Here is an 18,987-nt window from a genome sequence, read left to right as displayed (position 1 = left end):
GGTAATGAAATGACATGACTGCAGTTAAAGGAGTATTAAAAAAGATAAAAGGTAGCGAAGGAACAGGGTGAGATCCAGACACCCAACAAGCTGTGGGTTTGGCTAAGAAATTCCTCTTATTCTCTAGTCTTTCACTAACTCTATCCTCTCCCCCTTTCCATCCAGCAGCTCCCCTTTTTCTCTCCCCATCCTTCCAGTGTCTCCCCCCTCTTTCTCTCTGCATTCTTCCATCCAGCATCTCCTCTTTCTCTCCCTATCCTTCCATCCAGCGTTTTCCCGCTTTCTCTCCTACCCTTCCATCCAGTGTCTTCCCTTTTTCTCTTCCCATCCTTCCACATTCTACCCTCTCTATCAAGCCCTTCCATCCATTGTCTCCCTCTCTCTCCCCCCCTTCCTTCTAGCCAGTCTCTCTCTCTCTTCCTCCCTGCTTTTCCATTCAGCTTCCCCCCCCTCTCTCTCTCCTTCCTTTCACTGTCTGCACTTTTCTCTCTTCATCCTTATCCAGTGTCTCCCCTCTCTCTCTCTCCCTACCCTTCCATCCAGCATCTTCCCTCTTTCTCTCCCCATCCTTCCATCCAGTCTCTCTCTCTCCCATTTTCCATTCAGCATGCCCCCTCTCTCTCTTCCCATCCTTCCAGTGCTCTCTTGTCTTTCTCTCCTTACACTTCCATCCAGCATATTCCCTCTTTCTGCCCCACCCTTCCAGCATCTTCCTTCTTTCTCTTTCTCCTTTCACCCAGCATCTCCCCTATTTCTCTTTCCATCCATCCAGCCAGGGTCTCTCCATCCTTTTCGTACGTGGTACCTATTCTGTACAGGAAAGTGGGCGCTTACTCCCTTAGTGGAATACTGGTGTAGCAGGTAGACAACATGACTATCATTTAGGAACACACTGGTGCAAATGCTTGAAAGATGCATAAATTACAGTCTTCTATAATTTATGCAAATAACTGTGCGCCCCACCCATAGAGACCTGTGTGTCCTTAGAAGATACTGCCACAAACGTTGCAGAAATTGTGCCTACTTTGAAAATGTGGTTGTTATGCTTTGCTCAAGAGCAAGTGTGAATGTTAAATGTGTCCAGTGCATATTTTACTAGCTCTGGGGGCCTTTTACAAAGGCATGGAAAGCCCACCATGGGCTTGCCATATGCCAATTCAACAGTACCACCGGGCTACCACAGAAGCTCAGTAGTAATGCTTGACCCCCACTGTGCCCCATTTCTGACATACTGTACCGGGGGGGCTTACTCAGTGGCAATCGGGCAGCACTGCACCCTGCCCAGTTACCGCCTAAGCCCTTACTGCCTCCTAAATAGGTGCCATTAAGGACTCCCCTGGGAAATGGCCACGTGGCAAGTGGTTAACTTACCACCCAGCCATTTCCTTTAAAAAGAAAAAAGGCCTTTACCCTCTGCGATAAAAGGAGGCCTCAGCTCGTGGCAAAACCCTCAAGCCGACATCGCTACAGGGGTCTTTATACTTGAGGTCGGTAAAAGGACCCCTCTGTGCATAAATTGTGACTATTATTGCTCCATCCAAACTCCACCCCTGAACATGTCTACTGTGCTTGTGTGTGACAGCCACGTACTCAGGGATGACCTCATTTTATAAGAGCCGATTTCTGCAGTTTTACACATGAAAATGGCATATAACATTATATGAAAATCAATAATAATACAAAAGAAAGCCTAAATTAGTTTTATAGATTTCTTTTTGTTATTTTGTTAAATCATAATAGACTTGGTTATATATTTAAATATAAATGTAAATTCTTTAACTGATGCACTGTTTCTTAATTCCTGCAGATACTGAAACTCTGAAGTTTGATCGTTTTGATGAAACTGGATACACTTTCATAGCTCCAAGGTTGGTCAAGTCTCTGCTCTGACTGGTCTTTATAGAGACAGTTGTTTATTTAATGTTATAAAAAGGCCTTTGAGACATATAATCAGCTGCACAACTCAGACATTTGCTCACTGTACTTCATAAACATTTAGTATCTATAAAATAATCTTATGAGGCCTCGTTTTCAATGTTTGGATAGGTGAAATCCTATTGTAAATACAGCCCCAAAAGTTTCAGATGAGGTCAAATCAGTTGGAGCCGGTCTCTTTAACAGCCCAATAATGTTCAAGCACTTATGATATACGCTAATGTTTATCAAACAGTGGAAACGTATAAAAATCTAACTAAAGTGTTGTCACAATACTGTAGTTCGAGATTAATTTATACAGATGGTTGTATTATAACAAATTTGCCTTTATGAAACCATCTCATAGAGCCTGTTGTTCAGCCAGCAATGGCCAGGTAAAATTAACTTGGTAACTGTGTCTGGATGTGTGATCTAAGTGCTTTTGTGCTCACCACCAGGTCTTTGGTTAATTGGAAAAAGTTGCCTGATTGACCTTAAACCAAGTCATTGGCTGACTTGGGTTAGCTCTATAACTTTTGAGTGACTGTTCAGTCGGCTGAGAACCAGGGAAGCCTAGTTCAGATCCCACTGTAGCTTCTTGGGACCTTGAGCAAGTTTCTTATCCCACCATTGCCTCAGATGCAAACTTAGAGGCCATTTTACTAAGATGCAGTAAAAGTGGCCTGTGCTAGTTTTGGCACCTGAAATTGGTCATTTTTTACCACAGCAGGAAAAAGGTCTTTTTTTTAAATGGGGAGGTAAATAGCTATTTAGTGCCTGAGGCCTTACTGCCACCTATTTAGAAGGCAGCAAGGGCTCACGCTCTACTCGTGCAGTAATCGGGCAGCGCCTGGCAATGTGGCTGCGCTGCTCATTACCACCGCGAATGCCCCCCGGGGTAGAAAATAGAAAATTATTTTGTACCGCAGCAAACTGCGCACACCAACTTCAGAACTACCACCAAACGCCAGCGCTAGCCCAACAGTAGGGTCGATTTAGTGCGCACTACCCACGCAGTAGCCCTACCGTGGCTTAATAAAAGAGCCCCTTAGATTGTGTCATCTTGACACAGGAAAATAAATATAACTTGCCTTGAAATAAATCCAAAATCTCTTCTTTGCCAGTTAGCACTGACCAGTGAAAGATATAACATTCCTTGATAATGCTCTCAACTTAACTGGATGAAATGTATCCGGGGAGGGGGGGGGGGGGGGGTATCTGAAAATTCCAGATCCATGTGCTAATTCCTATTGAAAGCTTCACCTCACCTTTGGCTCCTGACTGCAGTTAATTTATGCCACTTTTTGTACATGAAGTTGAAACTATTAGAGACTCCCTGGGGAAGGAAAACAAGTGTTCCTGTAGGAATCTAGGATATGAATTTTTTAAACAACTATTTTGATTTTAAACACCTGGGATAGACATTCAGCTGACTCCTCCCCCTCCATCCAGATCACCTAAAAAATAGCTGGCTGTGATGATATTCAGAAACACTAACCGGTTACATTACGCCGAGTATCAGTAGATAGCCCCAAGTGATTTAACCAGCCAGGAGCCGGTTAAATTGTTTTGAATTATCAACCCCTTGGAATTTTCAGTAGATACCATGATTCATGAGGGCTAGTCAAATTTCAGTGACATTATTATAGTAGAGGCACAATAAGTTTAATTGGTATTTGATATGTTGCCTTTTCATTGAGGAGTCAAAGCGGTTTACAGTTACAACAATAACATAACAAAAGAAAAGGAAGTGCAATATGTGATAGGAAAGACACACTCAACAAGATTCTCAATCACCCAACTTAAACATAATAAAATTAAAATTGCAGTCAAAATCACTGTGCTTGTACTGCATTACAGGGTAAGCAGGCAGAGGTCAACAGGCGGAGGGATGTTGAAAGCTAACTGACAAAAAAAAATAGGTCTTCAGTAAAGTTTGAACTGGGGAAGTGAGAGCTCAGATCTAATTTCAGGGGGCAGATTGTTCCATAAACTTGGGGCCAGGAAGTAAAAAGCCACTTTTCTGGTAGATTCATGGTGGGAAAACCTAGGAGAAGGTAGAACCAGATGATTAGAATCCAAGGTACGAAGAGCACAGGCTGAGGTATAAGGAGTAATCATGGAAGGCAAATAAGAGGGTCTGTATGTTATGTAAAACTTTATAGGTAAGGAGAAGAATTTTAAATTGTGTTCAATATTTTACAGGAAGCCAATGAAGTTGCTTTGGAAGGGAGGTGATATGGTCACATTTCTTAGGTTTACAGAGTAATCGTGCAGCGGTATTTTCCATGGTTCATAGGTGATGCAATTGAAAATGGGGGAGATATGGTAGATCACATTACAGTAATCTAACCGTGAGATAATGTAGGCATGGACCAAAGTGTGAAGGGATTGGGAATCTATATAATGAGAAACAGAGCGAGCATGGAATTTATTTATTTATTTATTGCATTTGTAACCCACATTTTCCCACCGCTTTGCAGGCTCAATGAGGCTTACATTCTTTATTATGGGCTAGGTTTAATAACAGGCTTATTTTCAAAAGAGAAGGGCGCCCATCTTTCGACACAAATCGGGAGATGGGCATCCTTCTCCCAGGGTCGCCCAAATCAGCATAATTGAAAGCCAATTGTGGACGTCCTCAACTGCTTTCCGTCGCCGGGATGACCAAAATTCATGGGGGCATGTCAGAAACGTAGCAAAGGAGGGACTGGGGCGCACCTAACACATGGGTGTCCTTGACCAATAATGGAAAAAAGAAGGGTGTCCCTAACGAGCATTTGGGCCACTTGGTCTATTTTTTTTACGACCAAGCCTCAAAAAGGTGCCCGAACTGACCAGGTGACCACCGGAATCGGGGATTCCCTTACTCCCCCTCCCACCCTCAAAAAAAACCTTTTAAAATATTTTTTGCCAGCCTCAAATGTCATACCCAGCTCCATCACAACAGTATGCAGGTCCCTGGAGCAGTTTTAGTGGGTGCAATAGCGTTTAACGCGCGGCAACCATTAATGCCCATTAAAAATGCTAGCGCCTATAGCATTCCTTATTAAACATACCCCTTAGTTTTTATTTTTAATTTTATGATTTATTTTGTGTTGTATGTGTCCTGTGTTTTTAATGCAATGCAGGATTGTTGTATACCAGTGATTCCCAAACCTGGTCCTGGAGGCTCTCCAGCCAGTCAGGTTTACAGGATATCCACAATGAATATTCACTGCCTCCACTGCATGCAAATCTCTCTCATGAATATTAATTGTGGATATCCTGAAAACCTGACTGGCTGGGGTCCCTCCAGGGCCAGGTTTGGGAACCACTGTCATATATCATTTTGAACCTTGTAGAGTGGGTGGTCTAGAAATATTTTTCATAAAAGATACGTTATTTACAAGAGCTTAAGTCAGAGACTCATAGATGGTTAATTAATAATGGTCTGTGCTAATGCCATTATCACATAATATCTAGCACAGGACCCATTAAATCAAATGGCTACTTCAATTTTGTTTTTGGCACAAGCAGCCAGAGATGTTCAAACATTAATTTAAGGTTGTAAATTGTTTTGTCAGAGATCATCAAGATTCATGAAATTCAATATCTTAATCTAACCTTGTAGCGCTATAGAAATGCTAAATAGTAGTAATTTATAGACCACTCATGCCCCTAAGGGTTCAAAGCGGTTTACAAAGGATTAACCAGAAAAGAACTAGGAATTACAATCAATAAACAATTTTGAAATCCAGTCATAAAATAACAGTTTTCTAAGTAAAATATTTAAAAAAACAGAACAGCTTTCAAATGTGTCTGAAATTTAAAATAATAATAATAAGAGGGCTGTTGTTTTACAAAGGGGCCCTTTTTCTAATCTGCACCTAATGAGGCTTAAAATGGCATAGCTTGGGATGCACTCGGGCATCCTATGGTAACTGCCAAATGTGCACATGCTAACCGTGTGCAAAAAAATATATATTTTTGGAGGGGTCCTAAAGAATAGTGGTTGGAATGAGATCTGCAAAGGTGCTAAACCAAAGAGCTTTGCACTCAGCTTAAGAAGATGAAGAAACACCCAAACTTTGATTCTGTCATTACAGTTAGAGATCAACAAGCAAATCTGATTTAAATGATTAAATGGAATAAGAATAAAAATATCAGCAGCATAGGAAAACAAATTCTCCCCTCATCTACAAAAACTGGATTGAAAGAGATCATAAACATAGTTAAAAACTTGGGGAAAGAGGAGAGCTCCGGGTGGCTACCAGGTGAATGAACATTCCTCATTTTTCTTGGTAGTCAGAAAATTAGGAAACCAATCCAACACTAGACCTAACAGTCTAAGGGGCACTTTTACAGAGTCGCTCTTCTGGGACTTCATTTAGGGGTCCATTTGCCAAGCTGCAGGAAACAGGGCCCTGTGCTAACAGCGGGAGCTGTTTTTTCTTGTGTGCCAGGACCGTTTTTCTCGCAGCCGGTAAAAGCCAAAAAGGCCACATGGTGAGATAACGTTTACCACATGGCCATATGATTGGAAGCCCATGACGGTGGCAATAAGGGCTCCCGTGCTAACCTGTCAGTAACAGGGCAGCACACAGCAATACCCGATTATCGCTGGGTTAGTACCACGCAAGCCATTTTGGGGGGGGGGTCTTTTTCCCCCAGAAATGGCGCACGCATGGGGCAGGACTTCCGCTGGCGGTAGTCCCAAAAGAGCGAGCAGTAAGCCCGTGTTGGGCTTATCGCCACTCTGTAAAAGGACGCCTTAACTCTGAAATGATCCTGACCAACTGAATCAAATGCAACAGAAATAAGCACTGGGTGAGCAAATGGTATTTTTTTTTTTACCTCTGAGATCAAAGCAATCAATAGTGATTCAGTGTTGTGCATTGTTTTAAATCCAATAAGCGCATGATGGAAATTCTCCAACTGATCTAGAGATGAAGATAATTGTTTACATGCTACTGACTCAGTTAGTTTCATAAAAAGAGGAACACTTGCTGTCTGTCTAAAATTAGCCACTTTAGATTTAGGAATAGGCGTAAGAGAAATCTTGCCCAGAGAATGAGGGAATTTCTCAAGGCTTATTACATAATTTATGAACCAAGGAAGCCAAATCACAATTTTAGAGAGAGGATTATGCAACGAAAAAGTGGGACGATTATCAAGTACACAAGAAGAGAGAGAGAGAGCTTATATAATATTGATTTGTCACCAGGAGGATACCATTAATAATTTCCTTATTTACTGAAGAGGTAAAGTAAACCGATCGACAAGCAAAGAATGACGTATTAAGGAAACCTTTTCAGAACAGTAAGTAGCAAGCTGAGAATGAAGCATTAATAATGAGTAGAGAGATAAGATCCTTGAAGATATGAAAGGTTATTTTTTGGTCTGGACTTGAAAAACATAACACAACATACCACTTCTTATAGCCTGCTAATACCAAGAAAGTTCTAAGCAGAAGTTAGGATAGTCAGCTAGGAAATTCCAATTAACATGTCATATAATAATACCTGAATTCACAGTTTCTCTTACAGTTTCAGTTATAAAGTACATATTTGCAAAACAAAAAAGTCTTTATAGTCTTTCGAAAAGCCCTGTAGTTAGACGGAGATGGTCGTAAAGTGATTGATAGCATACTCCATGCTTTAGCAGCTTGGTAAGCAAAAGGTGAAGTAACAAGTTTGTTAGATTTCTTCCCCTTCAGGTTTGGAAAGTATAGTATTAAGTTAATGTGTAGGGACCAATATGGTCTGATAGAGATGAGAAGTGAATAAAATTATACATCTAAGAAGGTGCAACATCATAAAGAATGTTAACAATAATGCAATGAATTGTAACTAAAACTCTCACTTCTATTGGTAGCCAGGGCAAATGAATATATAAGGGACTCACTTTTTCAAATTTTACATAAAATATCAAACAGATAGAAGTGTTTTGTTTAGTTTTCAGGGATTTTAGGACATTTTAGGACAATCTAAGTGGATGACAGTACAGTAGTCAACTTGTGATAGTAAAAGGGCTTGAACAACCAGTCTGAATTGTTCCAATTAAAATAGTTATGAATTTGTCATAACCTCCAAAGAATGTACTTGTTGTTCGAGCGATACATTTTTGTTGAATATTCCTAATACCTTCAATACATGAGAATTTATAAACAGCATCCTTTATGTTCACTGAACAAGGACAACATGAATCAGGCTTAGGGGCCCTTTTACTAAGCCATGGTAAAAAGTGGCCTGCACTAGTTTTGATGCCTGAAAATGGCGTGTGCTGGGCCATTTTTTAGCGCAGCGGGAAAAAGGCCTCTTTTTAAAATGGGACGTTAAATGGCTGTGTATTAGTGTGTGGCTATTTACTGCCTGAACCCTTATCACCCCTGTGGTAGAAAGTAGAAAATTATTTTCTAAAACGGGAAACTTCATTCGCCAACCTTGAAACTACCACCGAGCACCCATGCTACAGCAGTCATAGGGTCAATTTGGCACATGCTACCCATGCGGTAGCCTTACCCATGGCTTAGTAAAAGGGTCCTTAGTTTTTTTTTCGGTATTTAATTTCAGCAAATGTCTAGTTATCCATTTTTCTATTAAGGTTATACAGTTTTGTATCACAGTTTTATCAACTGTAAAGAGTTATGTATAGGAATTATTACTGTAATGTCATCTGCATAGATGAAAATATTCTATCCTTCCTTTTCAAGTTTCAGTCCTAAAGTATCCATGAAGATATTAAACAATAATATGGGCGATAGCAAAGAGCCCTGTGGCAATCCCACAAGAATCTTGCCAGAAATCTGACAAGCCACCACTTTACAACCCTGTAGGATCTACTTGTAAGAAAACCAGTCAGACCAGGAAAATGTTCTGCTTTCATGTCACCGTGAAGGGGTAACCTAATGGTTAGTACGATGGGCTGAGAACCTAGAGAACTGGGTTCAGTTCCCACTGCTTCTACTTGTGACCCTGGGCAAGTCACTTAACCCTTCGTTGCCCCAGGTACAAAAGAAACGTAAGTTATGAGCCCAGTAGGGACAGAGAAAGTACTTGCATAGAGTATGTAAACCACCTTGGTTGTACCACAGAAACACAGTATATCAAATCCATGACCCTTTACGCTTTACTTACCTGTTGTTAATATATCCTTAATTGAATTTTAACTACAGGATCCTTCTTTCTAATTTACAACATTATTATTTGAAAAAAAGGCAATGAAAAGCATACCATTGGGAAGACATTCATCTGTTGGAATTCTTAGATACCAGTGGTGCAATGAAATCCAAAGCATTAGAAACTATAGAGTTCCAGCCCAATTGGGCCTTGGTTGGATCACTTCAATCAGCAAAACTCTAATCACCAGCGGCTGAATATCAGGTCCTTAGAGAATAACTGAGGATTAGTGTCGTTCCTTACAACCAACTTTACATCAAGAAAGGCCTTCATTTGTGCAAGTTAAAAAATAGAAAATTATTTCCCTGAATTTCAAACAAACATTTGCAAGTAAATCGAAGGAACATCTGTGCCCTTAGGGAGAGAATTTCCTATCACATCATCAAAAACTTCTTTCTTGAATACTCTTGCCAGAACTAGAAAAATAGAGAGAGAGAAAACTAACAACTTATAGCAGCAGCTTCAGAGAGCATTTTCCATCTCACAGATAGGCTGCAGAGAATACCTTCTCCTGCTTTAGACTTAGTCCCGCCCACCCTACCCCTCTACCCATCCACCCCTAGAGTGACATGTCTTATATAACCTCCCTATCAACCCACTCATTACTTTTACCTCACCCATTTCTATTCTTCTATCACCTTCTCCCACTACTCCAACCAGAGTTACACCTAATCACACTGACCACCCTTCAACATCTTCAGTCCTTCTGTGACTGTTCTCTTGTGCTTGACTGCTTAAATATTTTAAATTTAAATGCTTTACTTTTTGTCTATTAGATTGTAAGCTCTTTGAGCAGGGACTGTCTTTCTTCTGTGTTTGTACAGCGCTGCGTACACTTTGTAGCGCTCTAGAAATGTTAAATAGTAGTAGAGTAGTAGTATCTTAAGCCCATCAAATAACTCTGTGTGATGTCTGAAAACAGGCAGAGAAACAGGCTCAAATCAGTTTTAAACAACAGGGTAACCCTAACAAACTCCTCCTTAGTGGACCTTTACATCCATTTGAACTGAGCTAGGGTGGGGGGGGGATAGGGTAGTCCAAACCTTATGCCCAGCTATATGTAAAAACTTGAGGTAAAGTCCTCCCAGAACATTGAATTAGAATGCAATCTTTACAAAAGAGAGACGTCAGCTCTTTTCCTTCTAAACTAAGGGGTCCTTTTACTAAGGTGCGCTGAAATATAGCTTGCGGTAGTGTAGTCGTGGGTTTTAGGTGCGCGCGCCAATCCTTTTTTCAGCACGCCTGTAAAAAAAAGGCCTTTTTAAAATTTTTGCCGAAAATGGATGTGCGGCAAAATGAAAATTGACACGTGTCCATTTTGGGTCTGCGACCTTACCGCCAGCCATTGACCTAGTGGTAAAGTCTCACGCGGTAACCGGGCAGTAATGACCTACCTGCGCCAAATGCCAGTTGGTGCGTGGCTGATACGTGCGGCCGAAAATAAAAATTTTTGGCCATGTGTATCGGATGCACGCCAAAAATGAAATTACCGCAAGAGCCAAGTGGTAGCCATACGGTAACTCCATTTTAGGCGTACATTGGGCACGCATAGACGCTTACGCAGCTTAGTAGCAGGGCCCCTTAATGAGTCATTTCACTGCTTAGTCTTTTGAAAGGAACTCTGCCTAATACTCTTATGAAAACAGCAGTGCTTCCTTCGCTGAGAAAGGCTTCGCTTATTTATTTAAAACATGTGTAATGTGCTGTTTCTAGAATTCTAAGTGGCATACAGTTAGACATTTGATTCAGTGACTTGGAAAAGTAGAGGGTAATTTATAACTGGGCACCTAGGCAGGGTGCCTATTTTGGTCTTAATTTATAAAGACACATAAAAGTTGATTTTACATAGAACATAGAGATCAACATTGAGAAATCCAGGTCAGGAGATGCTGAATTTCAGTGGTATTTTAGAGAAGAGATTGCATATGTGCCGCCAAGTACAGAGGGAGGAGGCATTTTAGAAATATACACATGGATAAAATTACTTCTTTCTGTGTGGGCATAAATTTACTCACTTTTTGATGACGTGCTCACAAGAACGGGATCCGACAGGGTTTTGCAACACAACAAAACTAAAGTACGTAATGGACGTAACTCAACTCTTCCATTGCACGATTCCCTAATGTGGCTGTGCTACATGAAATTTATCTTACCACAACATCATTTTGTATTTGTTCACACCGGAGTCTGCAAACGCCTCTCCGGTACTATGTAAGCCACATTGAGCCTGCAAATAGGTGGGAAAATGTGGGATAGAAATGTAATAAATAAATAAAATATGTACCTTTGAATATTGTGCACACATAATTTAGCCCCCAAAATGTGTGCATCAGTAGCATATGTAAATGTGATTGCAGCCCATAAAGGTTCATTTGATATCATTTTTCTTGTTATTTCCAGGAATTTTCATTTGGGCTTTTTCTTTTAACGTTATGGGCGTAATATTGTTAAGAGCGTGTACTCTTCTGGAAAGAGCACACAGAGTGCACAGTACCAATGAGGAGGCTGTATTCTTTCCTGCTAGTACACGTCTACTCACACATGCAGTATCAGGAAAGAGTTGGCACTGTTTCCTAAACAATGTACCCTCTTTGCAAATAGTTTGCAGTCCTTCGACTAATACACAGTCTCTGTGAAAAGTACATACTCTTTTGGTGCAGTATGTACTGTTTTGGCAGTGTCCACTATTAAAGACACACAAAAAAAAAAAACAACCCTGAAATTCAGGTTGCTTTCCTGTCATTTTAGGGAAAAACTGACACAAACTGGGAGATGTATGCATGCACTCTTGCTTTGAAAATGTAGCTGTTTGCACAGAAGGAATGTGCTGACTTCATGTCTGTGCACATAAACTCTTAGGATATGACCTTGGACTGTTCAGAAACTGAGTCAGCTTATGTTTCTTCTTTAACAGGGAATATTGTAAAGACTTAAAACTCTCTGATAACAACACTGAATTCCTCTTAAATTTTAATGAATATATTGATAAAAAGACTCCAAACAGCAACTCGTGTAAGTACTGAAACTTGATTTCTTTACTTTTTTGCTAAAAATTATAAATATTGTGAGTTAATTTAAAACTATACCAATGTTGTAGCATTTTATTGCATTTCATTTTGTTTTCAGAGGCTGTAGTGGGATCTGCAAAGTTATGGGATTATGCTCAAGATCATAAGTGAAATTGGTATTATAGGTCTGGTGTTTAATTGGTTTAAGGGCTTTCTGACTCAGAGAACATATGGGGTAAAAGTTCAGGGTTCTCTATCTGACCCATGGAGTGCAGATTGTGGCGTCCTGCAAGGTTCACCACTTTCCCTGATTCTGTTCAATCGTATGATGCAGTTCTTGGGTGCTGAATTTGACAAGATCGATGCCTTCTGCTATATATATGCTGGTGATATTAATGATTTGTCAGGGATTAAACAATGTCTATCTACTATTGAGAAATGTATATTTACTCATAAACTGAAACTAAATAAAGATAAACAACATTTCTCTGGATAGGTCCACCAGTAGAAGTAATAACATTCCATATTTTATGTTTGCCAATCTGGATTATAAATTTAAGACTTCAGTCCAAGTATTAGGAGCTCAGGTAGACAGTTGGCTAACTATGGCTAATCAGATTAACTTATTAATAAAGAAAATATTTTTTTAATATTGTGGAAATTAAGAAATATTAGAAAAAACTTTGACCTTTCTATCTTTTTTTCTTTTAGTACAAGCCCTTATTTTATCTAGGATGGACTATTGTAACAGCATATCTGGGATGTTCTGTTTCCCTTATAAGAAAAATATGGACTGTACAGAACACCGCTGATCGGTCAATTTATGCAGATTCAAGACTTGATAGTGTGTTTTCATTTTATTGTAAACTTTACTAGTTACCAGTTATGGCTCGAATTCAATTCAAATTACTTACAATAATCCATAAGGTTCAATATGGCCACGTTCCATCTTATTTGTTGTCTCACATTCGATTATCACATGGTTTGAGGGTTCATCCCCTATGGCAGTTAATTTTGCTTCAGTTCTCAAGTAGCAAAAATGTGAAGCTTTTTAATCAAGTAGCATCATCCTTAGACTATCAAGATCCTTTAATTTGGAATACTTTGCCTCAACATTAGGATGATCAGTGATTATATGATGTTTGGGAAAGAATTGAAAACATATCTATTTAAAAGGCTTCTATTAGAGAATTTTTGATTGATACTATTGGAATTCTATTAGGAATGGCCTAGTGCATATCTGTGATCTGCAGTGCTCTATGTAGATACATAAATGTTGCCATACTGGGACAGACCAAAGGTCCATCAAGCCCAGTATCCTGTTTCCAACAGTGGCCAATCCAGGATGAAAGTACCCGGCAAGATCCCAAAATGTATGCTGCTTATCCTAGAAATACTGCCAACAAATGCAGCTATACTCTACTAGTACTAATGTCAACACTGGCAAAATTAGTAGAGAACTACTGGAGTACCAGTATATCAGAGGTTTAAGGGCAAAGTCTCATTTCAACGTTGCAGCTACTTTTTACGTTATTGTTGCGGTTTTATAATCATAGACTTAAACCCACCATCCTTCCGCTGGTCTTCACTAGTAGCTAACCACTTTTTATAAATTTTTTCTTTTTTCTTTTTCTTTTATGCTAGCTACTAATGCATTAATTATTTAAACAGTCACTTATCTTGCAGCTGAATGCCGTCAGACAAGCACACCCCAACAGGAGCCTGTTTCGCTCTCCTGGCTTTCTCAAGGGGAACTGCAACGTGCTGTCTCTACAGAAATAAGCAGTGGATTTTCCCCCAAGTCCATCTTAATAATGGCTTATGGACTTTTCTTTTGGGAAGTTATCCAAACCTTTTTTAAACCCTGCTAAGCTAACTGATTTTTACCACATTCTGTGGCAATGAATTAAAGAGATTAATTACATGTTGAGTGAATAAATATTTTCTCAGATTTGTTTTAAATTTACTACTTAATAGCTTCATTGCATGCCCCATAGTCCTAGTATTTTTGGAAAGAGTAAATAAGAGATTCAAATCTACCCGTTCCACTACACTCATTATTTTGTAGCCCTCTATCATATCTCCCCTCAGCCACTTTAGAATCTCCTCATAGGGACGTCATCCCATCCCGTTAATCATTTTCATAGCCCTTCTCTGTACCTTTTCTAATTCCGCTATATCTTTTTTGAGTTACAGTAACCACAATTGCAGATATGTATTCAAGGTTTCATTTTTGCTTTCCATTCCTTTCCTAATAATACCTAACATTTCTATTTGCTGTACACTGAGCAGAGGGTTACAAAGTATCATCATGATGCCACCTAGATCCTTTTCCTGGTCGGTGACTCCAAATGTGAAACCTTGCATCACATAGCTATAGTTTGTGCTCCTCTTTCCCTCATTGATGACTTTGCATTTGCTCACATTAAACATCATCTGCCGTTTGGATGCCCGGTCTTCCAGTCTCGTACGGTTGTCTTGCAATTTTTCACAATCCTCTTGCGATTTACCAACTTTGAATAACTGTGTCATCTGCAAATTTAATTACCTCACTTGTTGCTCCCATCTCGATCATTTATAAATATGTTAAAAAAGCAGCGGTCCCAGCACAGACCCCTGGGGAACCCCACTTTCTACCCTTCTCCTTTGAGAATGCTGACCGTTTAGCCCTACTCTCTGTTTTCTACCTTGTAACCAGTTTATAATGCACAATAGGGCATTACTTCCTATCCCATAACTCTCTAATTTTCTCAGGAGTCTTTCATGAGGTACTTTGTCAAATGAGCAGTTCCAAGCCATGCTTAGGGAGGAGCTGCCACAGATGCTGCACATTGCTCTGGCATTGAGGGTACTTGTGTCAGCTGCAGATCAGCCTCAGATTCTTCCTGAGGCTCAGCCAATGCCTGTGTAGAGATCCTCAACACTGGTACCTCGAAGGATTCATCAAAGTGCAATCAGTGCTTATCATCAGCATGTAGGAGGTAAGCCCATCTCTGTACAGCCTCTAGTTGTTTCCTTAATGAGAGTTTTGTTACTGACAAAGCCTCCTGTCAGACTTCGAACTGTGTCATGGAATCTCAACGTTGTCCTCACCCAGTTGATGAAAACTACTTTTGAGCCGCTTGATTCCTGTCATTTGAAGTATTTTGTGTTTTTGGTGGTGGTCACTTCAACTCGCAGAGTCAGTGAGCTTTAGGCCCTAGTAGCTGATTTATTTATTTATATATTTATTTATTTGTTTATTACATTTGTACCCCACATTTTCCCACCTATTTGCAGGCTCAATGTGGCTTACATGGTACCGTATAGGCTGTTGCCAGTTCGGTTGGTAACAGATACAAAGTTATGTTGTGAACAGATGAGGTGGGTTTGGATCAAGTATCATGTGGTCAAAAGAGGTGAAGATTAAGCTGTCCAGTACGATCATTAGTTATGTTGTATCACTGGGTGCTGGGATTTTATGTTGGATCGTTGGGATAGGCTTTTTTGAATAGGTGAATCTTGAGTGATTTCTTACACTAAGTTTCACCACAATAGAATACTTCTCTGCATGTATCCTAAGTTCTTTCCTTAGGTAGAGTCAGAGTTCATCCTAATCAGTCAATTGTCCTGCCAACATTTTTCCCCAAACCACATACCCATCCTGGCGAGAGTGTACTGCATACCTTAGACTGCAAGTGAGCCTTAGTCTTATATCTGGAGTGGACTAAAGCCCATAGACAGTTCACGCGGCTTTTTGCTTCTTTTGACCCAAAGAGGATGGGGGTAGCCATTGGCAAACTTACAATATCCAATTGACTAGCAGATTGCATCTCCTGTACTCTGGAGGGTCATGTCAAGACTCATAATGTCAGAGCCGTGGTTACAAAGGTAGCCCACTTGATGTCAGCCTCCATAGAGTAGATTTGCAAAGCTGTAATTTGGTCATCTGTACACACACTCAAATGTTATTACTGCCTTGAGCAGGTTACCTGACGTGATAGCTAGTTCGGGCAGGCAGTCTTGAATCTGGAAACTATCCTTAGTAGATAACAACAAAAACATCTGAAAGAATATTAACCCTTGCAACTTTTTTCTTTATATTTTTACTTGTCTTTTACTAAAGATTATGTATGCAAAGTAAATAAGTAAACAAACAAACCTAACAAACAAACCTCCTAATACTTTGATGCTTAGAATTTCACCATATGGCTCCATGTGGTGCAGTTCTGAAGAACACAGAAGATAAATGAGTCTCCAAAATGTTAATGGGACATTGAATCAGACATTGGACAATTAAATTAATGTCACACACATTAAATAGTTGTTAGAATCTTAGAGCTGTACCCAACCTTTCAGAGATCGTTTTAAAACTTGAGGGATGCCTGTCTGCTTGTGAATGACTAACTTACTGCTCATGAGAAAGTACTGAATAAGATTTATTTCATGAATACATCTTTATTTTCCATCATGAGTGAGAAGAGGGCTGAATCTGACTTAATTACAAAGCAGGGGATGCTAAGACATCCCAGTACTGCACTTATTTTTCAAACATCTTTTTAGATATTACAGCCCAAGTTAACTTGCAGATTTGATAAGGAGATATAACAAGTTTCCTTCTCTTTGACAAATGTCTTGTTTTCCATTTTCTCACTAACTTGATAGCTGTGTTTCGTATTATGAGGAATTGTTCTATTATCTTTATTCAACAATGGTATCAATATCACAAGTTTTCTTAGAAGAACAAAGAAATTAAACAATGTCAACCTTCTTATTTTGCAATAACATAAGAACATAAGGACTACTCTACTGGATCTAATCTAATCTAGTTTTTATATGGCGACCGTTGTTCTGATTGGGATTCATAGCAATTTACAATTGAAGTTTAACCTTTGAGGAGGAGGTTACGGAGGATCAAGATTAAGAGGTCAGTTGGTGGGGAGGATTGTAGGTTACAGTAAACCTGAATATTTGTCTGAGTATGGATCAGATTAAAGTTTCAATGAAGCCCAATATCTTGTTTCCAACAGTGGCCAATCCAGGTCACAAGTATGAACATGAATACTGCCATAATGGGTCAAACCATAGTTCATTGAGCCCAGCATCCTCTTTCCAACAAGGGTCCATAGAGGTCTCAAGTACCAAGGATGAAGAATAGGTCTTCCAAATCTACTTGGCTAATAATATTTTATGGGTTTTCCTTCAGGAATGTGTCCAAACCACTTTGAAATCCCACTATGTTAGTCACTTTCATCACATTTCCCACTGCATAAAATTGTTGTCAATCTGCTGGTTGATGTTGAATGTTGAAACCTGTTGGGCATAGTTCAGCCAGTGGTAAACCCCACTTTCATCTAGCCAGGTTTCACTTAATCCTAGGATGTCAAGATGCTGTTCATTTATGGCATCATGGATCATCGAAGATTTCTTTGCAGCTGATCTGGCATTCACCAGTTCTATAGTTCCCAAGGGTGGTCTGGGGATAGTTTTGGTGTGGCAATGAGGTGATCTTTTAAGTACTGTTATGTAGGTGTTTGACCTCTTGCACGTTTGCCTTCTCTTTGGTTTATGGGGGTTATGGTTTCCTCTCCCACACACCACTGGGATACTTGATTGATGTTTGAGCCCAATGCACATTTTTTTGTGTCAGAAATTAGATAGGCAATATTTCACTAGATGGCACTGCTGTCCTCTCTGTTGAGTTCACAATCTTACTAGTTGGCAAATGCAGGGTTAAGGCTTTAAATATTATGAAAGAAGCAGATCTTTTTAAAGTTGTAAATTCAGATCAGGCCCTTGAGATCAAAGTCTTCTAGCAGCAAGGGAAAGCAAATGGCTGCACACTTAGCACTTCTATGTGAATTGCTTTGTAAAGGGGATTGATGATATTTGCCTTTAGTTTTAAGGAATCTAATAGATTCAGAGTTTTAGAAATACAGTTAAAATAAAATTTTGACTCACGGATTGCAGGATGGTCCAATTGATGCAGATTGCTGTCGGTTTCTCATAAAAGGCTCATAAATAGTAACATAGTAGATGACGGCAGAAAAAGACCTGCATGGTCCATCCAGTCTGCCCAAGACAAACTCATATGTGTATACCTTACCTTGTATTTGTACCTGTCCTTTTCAGGGCACAGACCGTATAAGTCTGCCCTCCCCTATCCTAGCCTCCCAACCACCAACCCCTCTTCCCCCCACCTGCTCCGCCACCCAATTTCAGCTAAGCTTCTGAGGATCCATTCCTTCTGCACAGGATTCCTTTATGCATATCCCACGCATGTTTGAACTCCGTTACCATTTTCATCTCCACCACCTCCTAAGCAGCTTGAGGATGGGACCCAAGGTGGTAACCTGGATCAGAAATTGGCTGGCTGACAGGTGACAGAGGGTAGTGGTAAATGGGATGCATTCAAAAGAAAGAAAAGTAGGTATTGGAGTACCTCAGGGATCTGTCCTGGAGCTGATTCTATTCAATATCTTTGCAGAATGAATAAAATGTGCCTTTTTGTACATGACACACAGATTAACAACAGAGTTGACACCCAGAGGAAGTAGAAAGCATGAAAAGTGATCTAAAAAAATTTGAATCTTGTCTAGCAGTTACGTTTTCATGTGAAGAAATATAGGGTGATGCATTTGGAGTGCAGAAATTCAAAGGAGTTGCATGTGGTAGGGGGTGAGAGGCTGATCTGCGTAGAACAGGAAATAGACCACGGGTGATAGTATCTGAGGATCTCAAGGTGGCAAAGCAATGTGACAAGCCAATGCCCAAGATCTGAAGGATGGTTGAGAAGGGTATAATCAGCAGAAAGAAGCAAGTGATAATGCCCCTGTACAAATTGTTGGTGAGAAATCATTTATTGAGTCTTTTACTAAGGCACGCTAGCGTTTTTATTGCACGCTAAAATAGGCGCACGCTAAACG

At 39.9% G+C, this 18,987-nt stretch overlaps 1 protein-coding gene across 1 annotated transcript in view; it reads left to right on the top strand.

The window, feature by feature from the left end:
• The window catches only part of CACNA2D1 (calcium voltage-gated channel auxiliary subunit alpha2delta 1), a 578,231-nt gene that overhangs the window by 487,446 nt on the left and 71,798 nt on the right, over nt 1-18,987 (top strand). The window contains exons 24-25 of the mRNA XM_030217110.1: nt 1,808-1,868; nt 11,989-12,086. Coding sequence (XP_030072970.1) covers nt 1,808-1,868; nt 11,989-12,086 — 159 coding nt within the window. The remainder of the gene's footprint in view (nt 1-1,807; nt 1,869-11,988; nt 12,087-18,987) is intronic.

Source organism: Microcaecilia unicolor, chromosome 10 (assembly GCF_901765095.1).
Source record: "Microcaecilia unicolor chromosome 10, aMicUni1.1, whole genome shotgun sequence".
Classification (NCBI taxonomy): Eukaryota; Metazoa; Chordata; class Amphibia; order Gymnophiona; family Siphonopidae; genus Microcaecilia; species Microcaecilia unicolor.
Note: the sequence above shows the minus strand (reverse complement) of the source record. Positions and strands in the feature narration are given on the sequence as shown.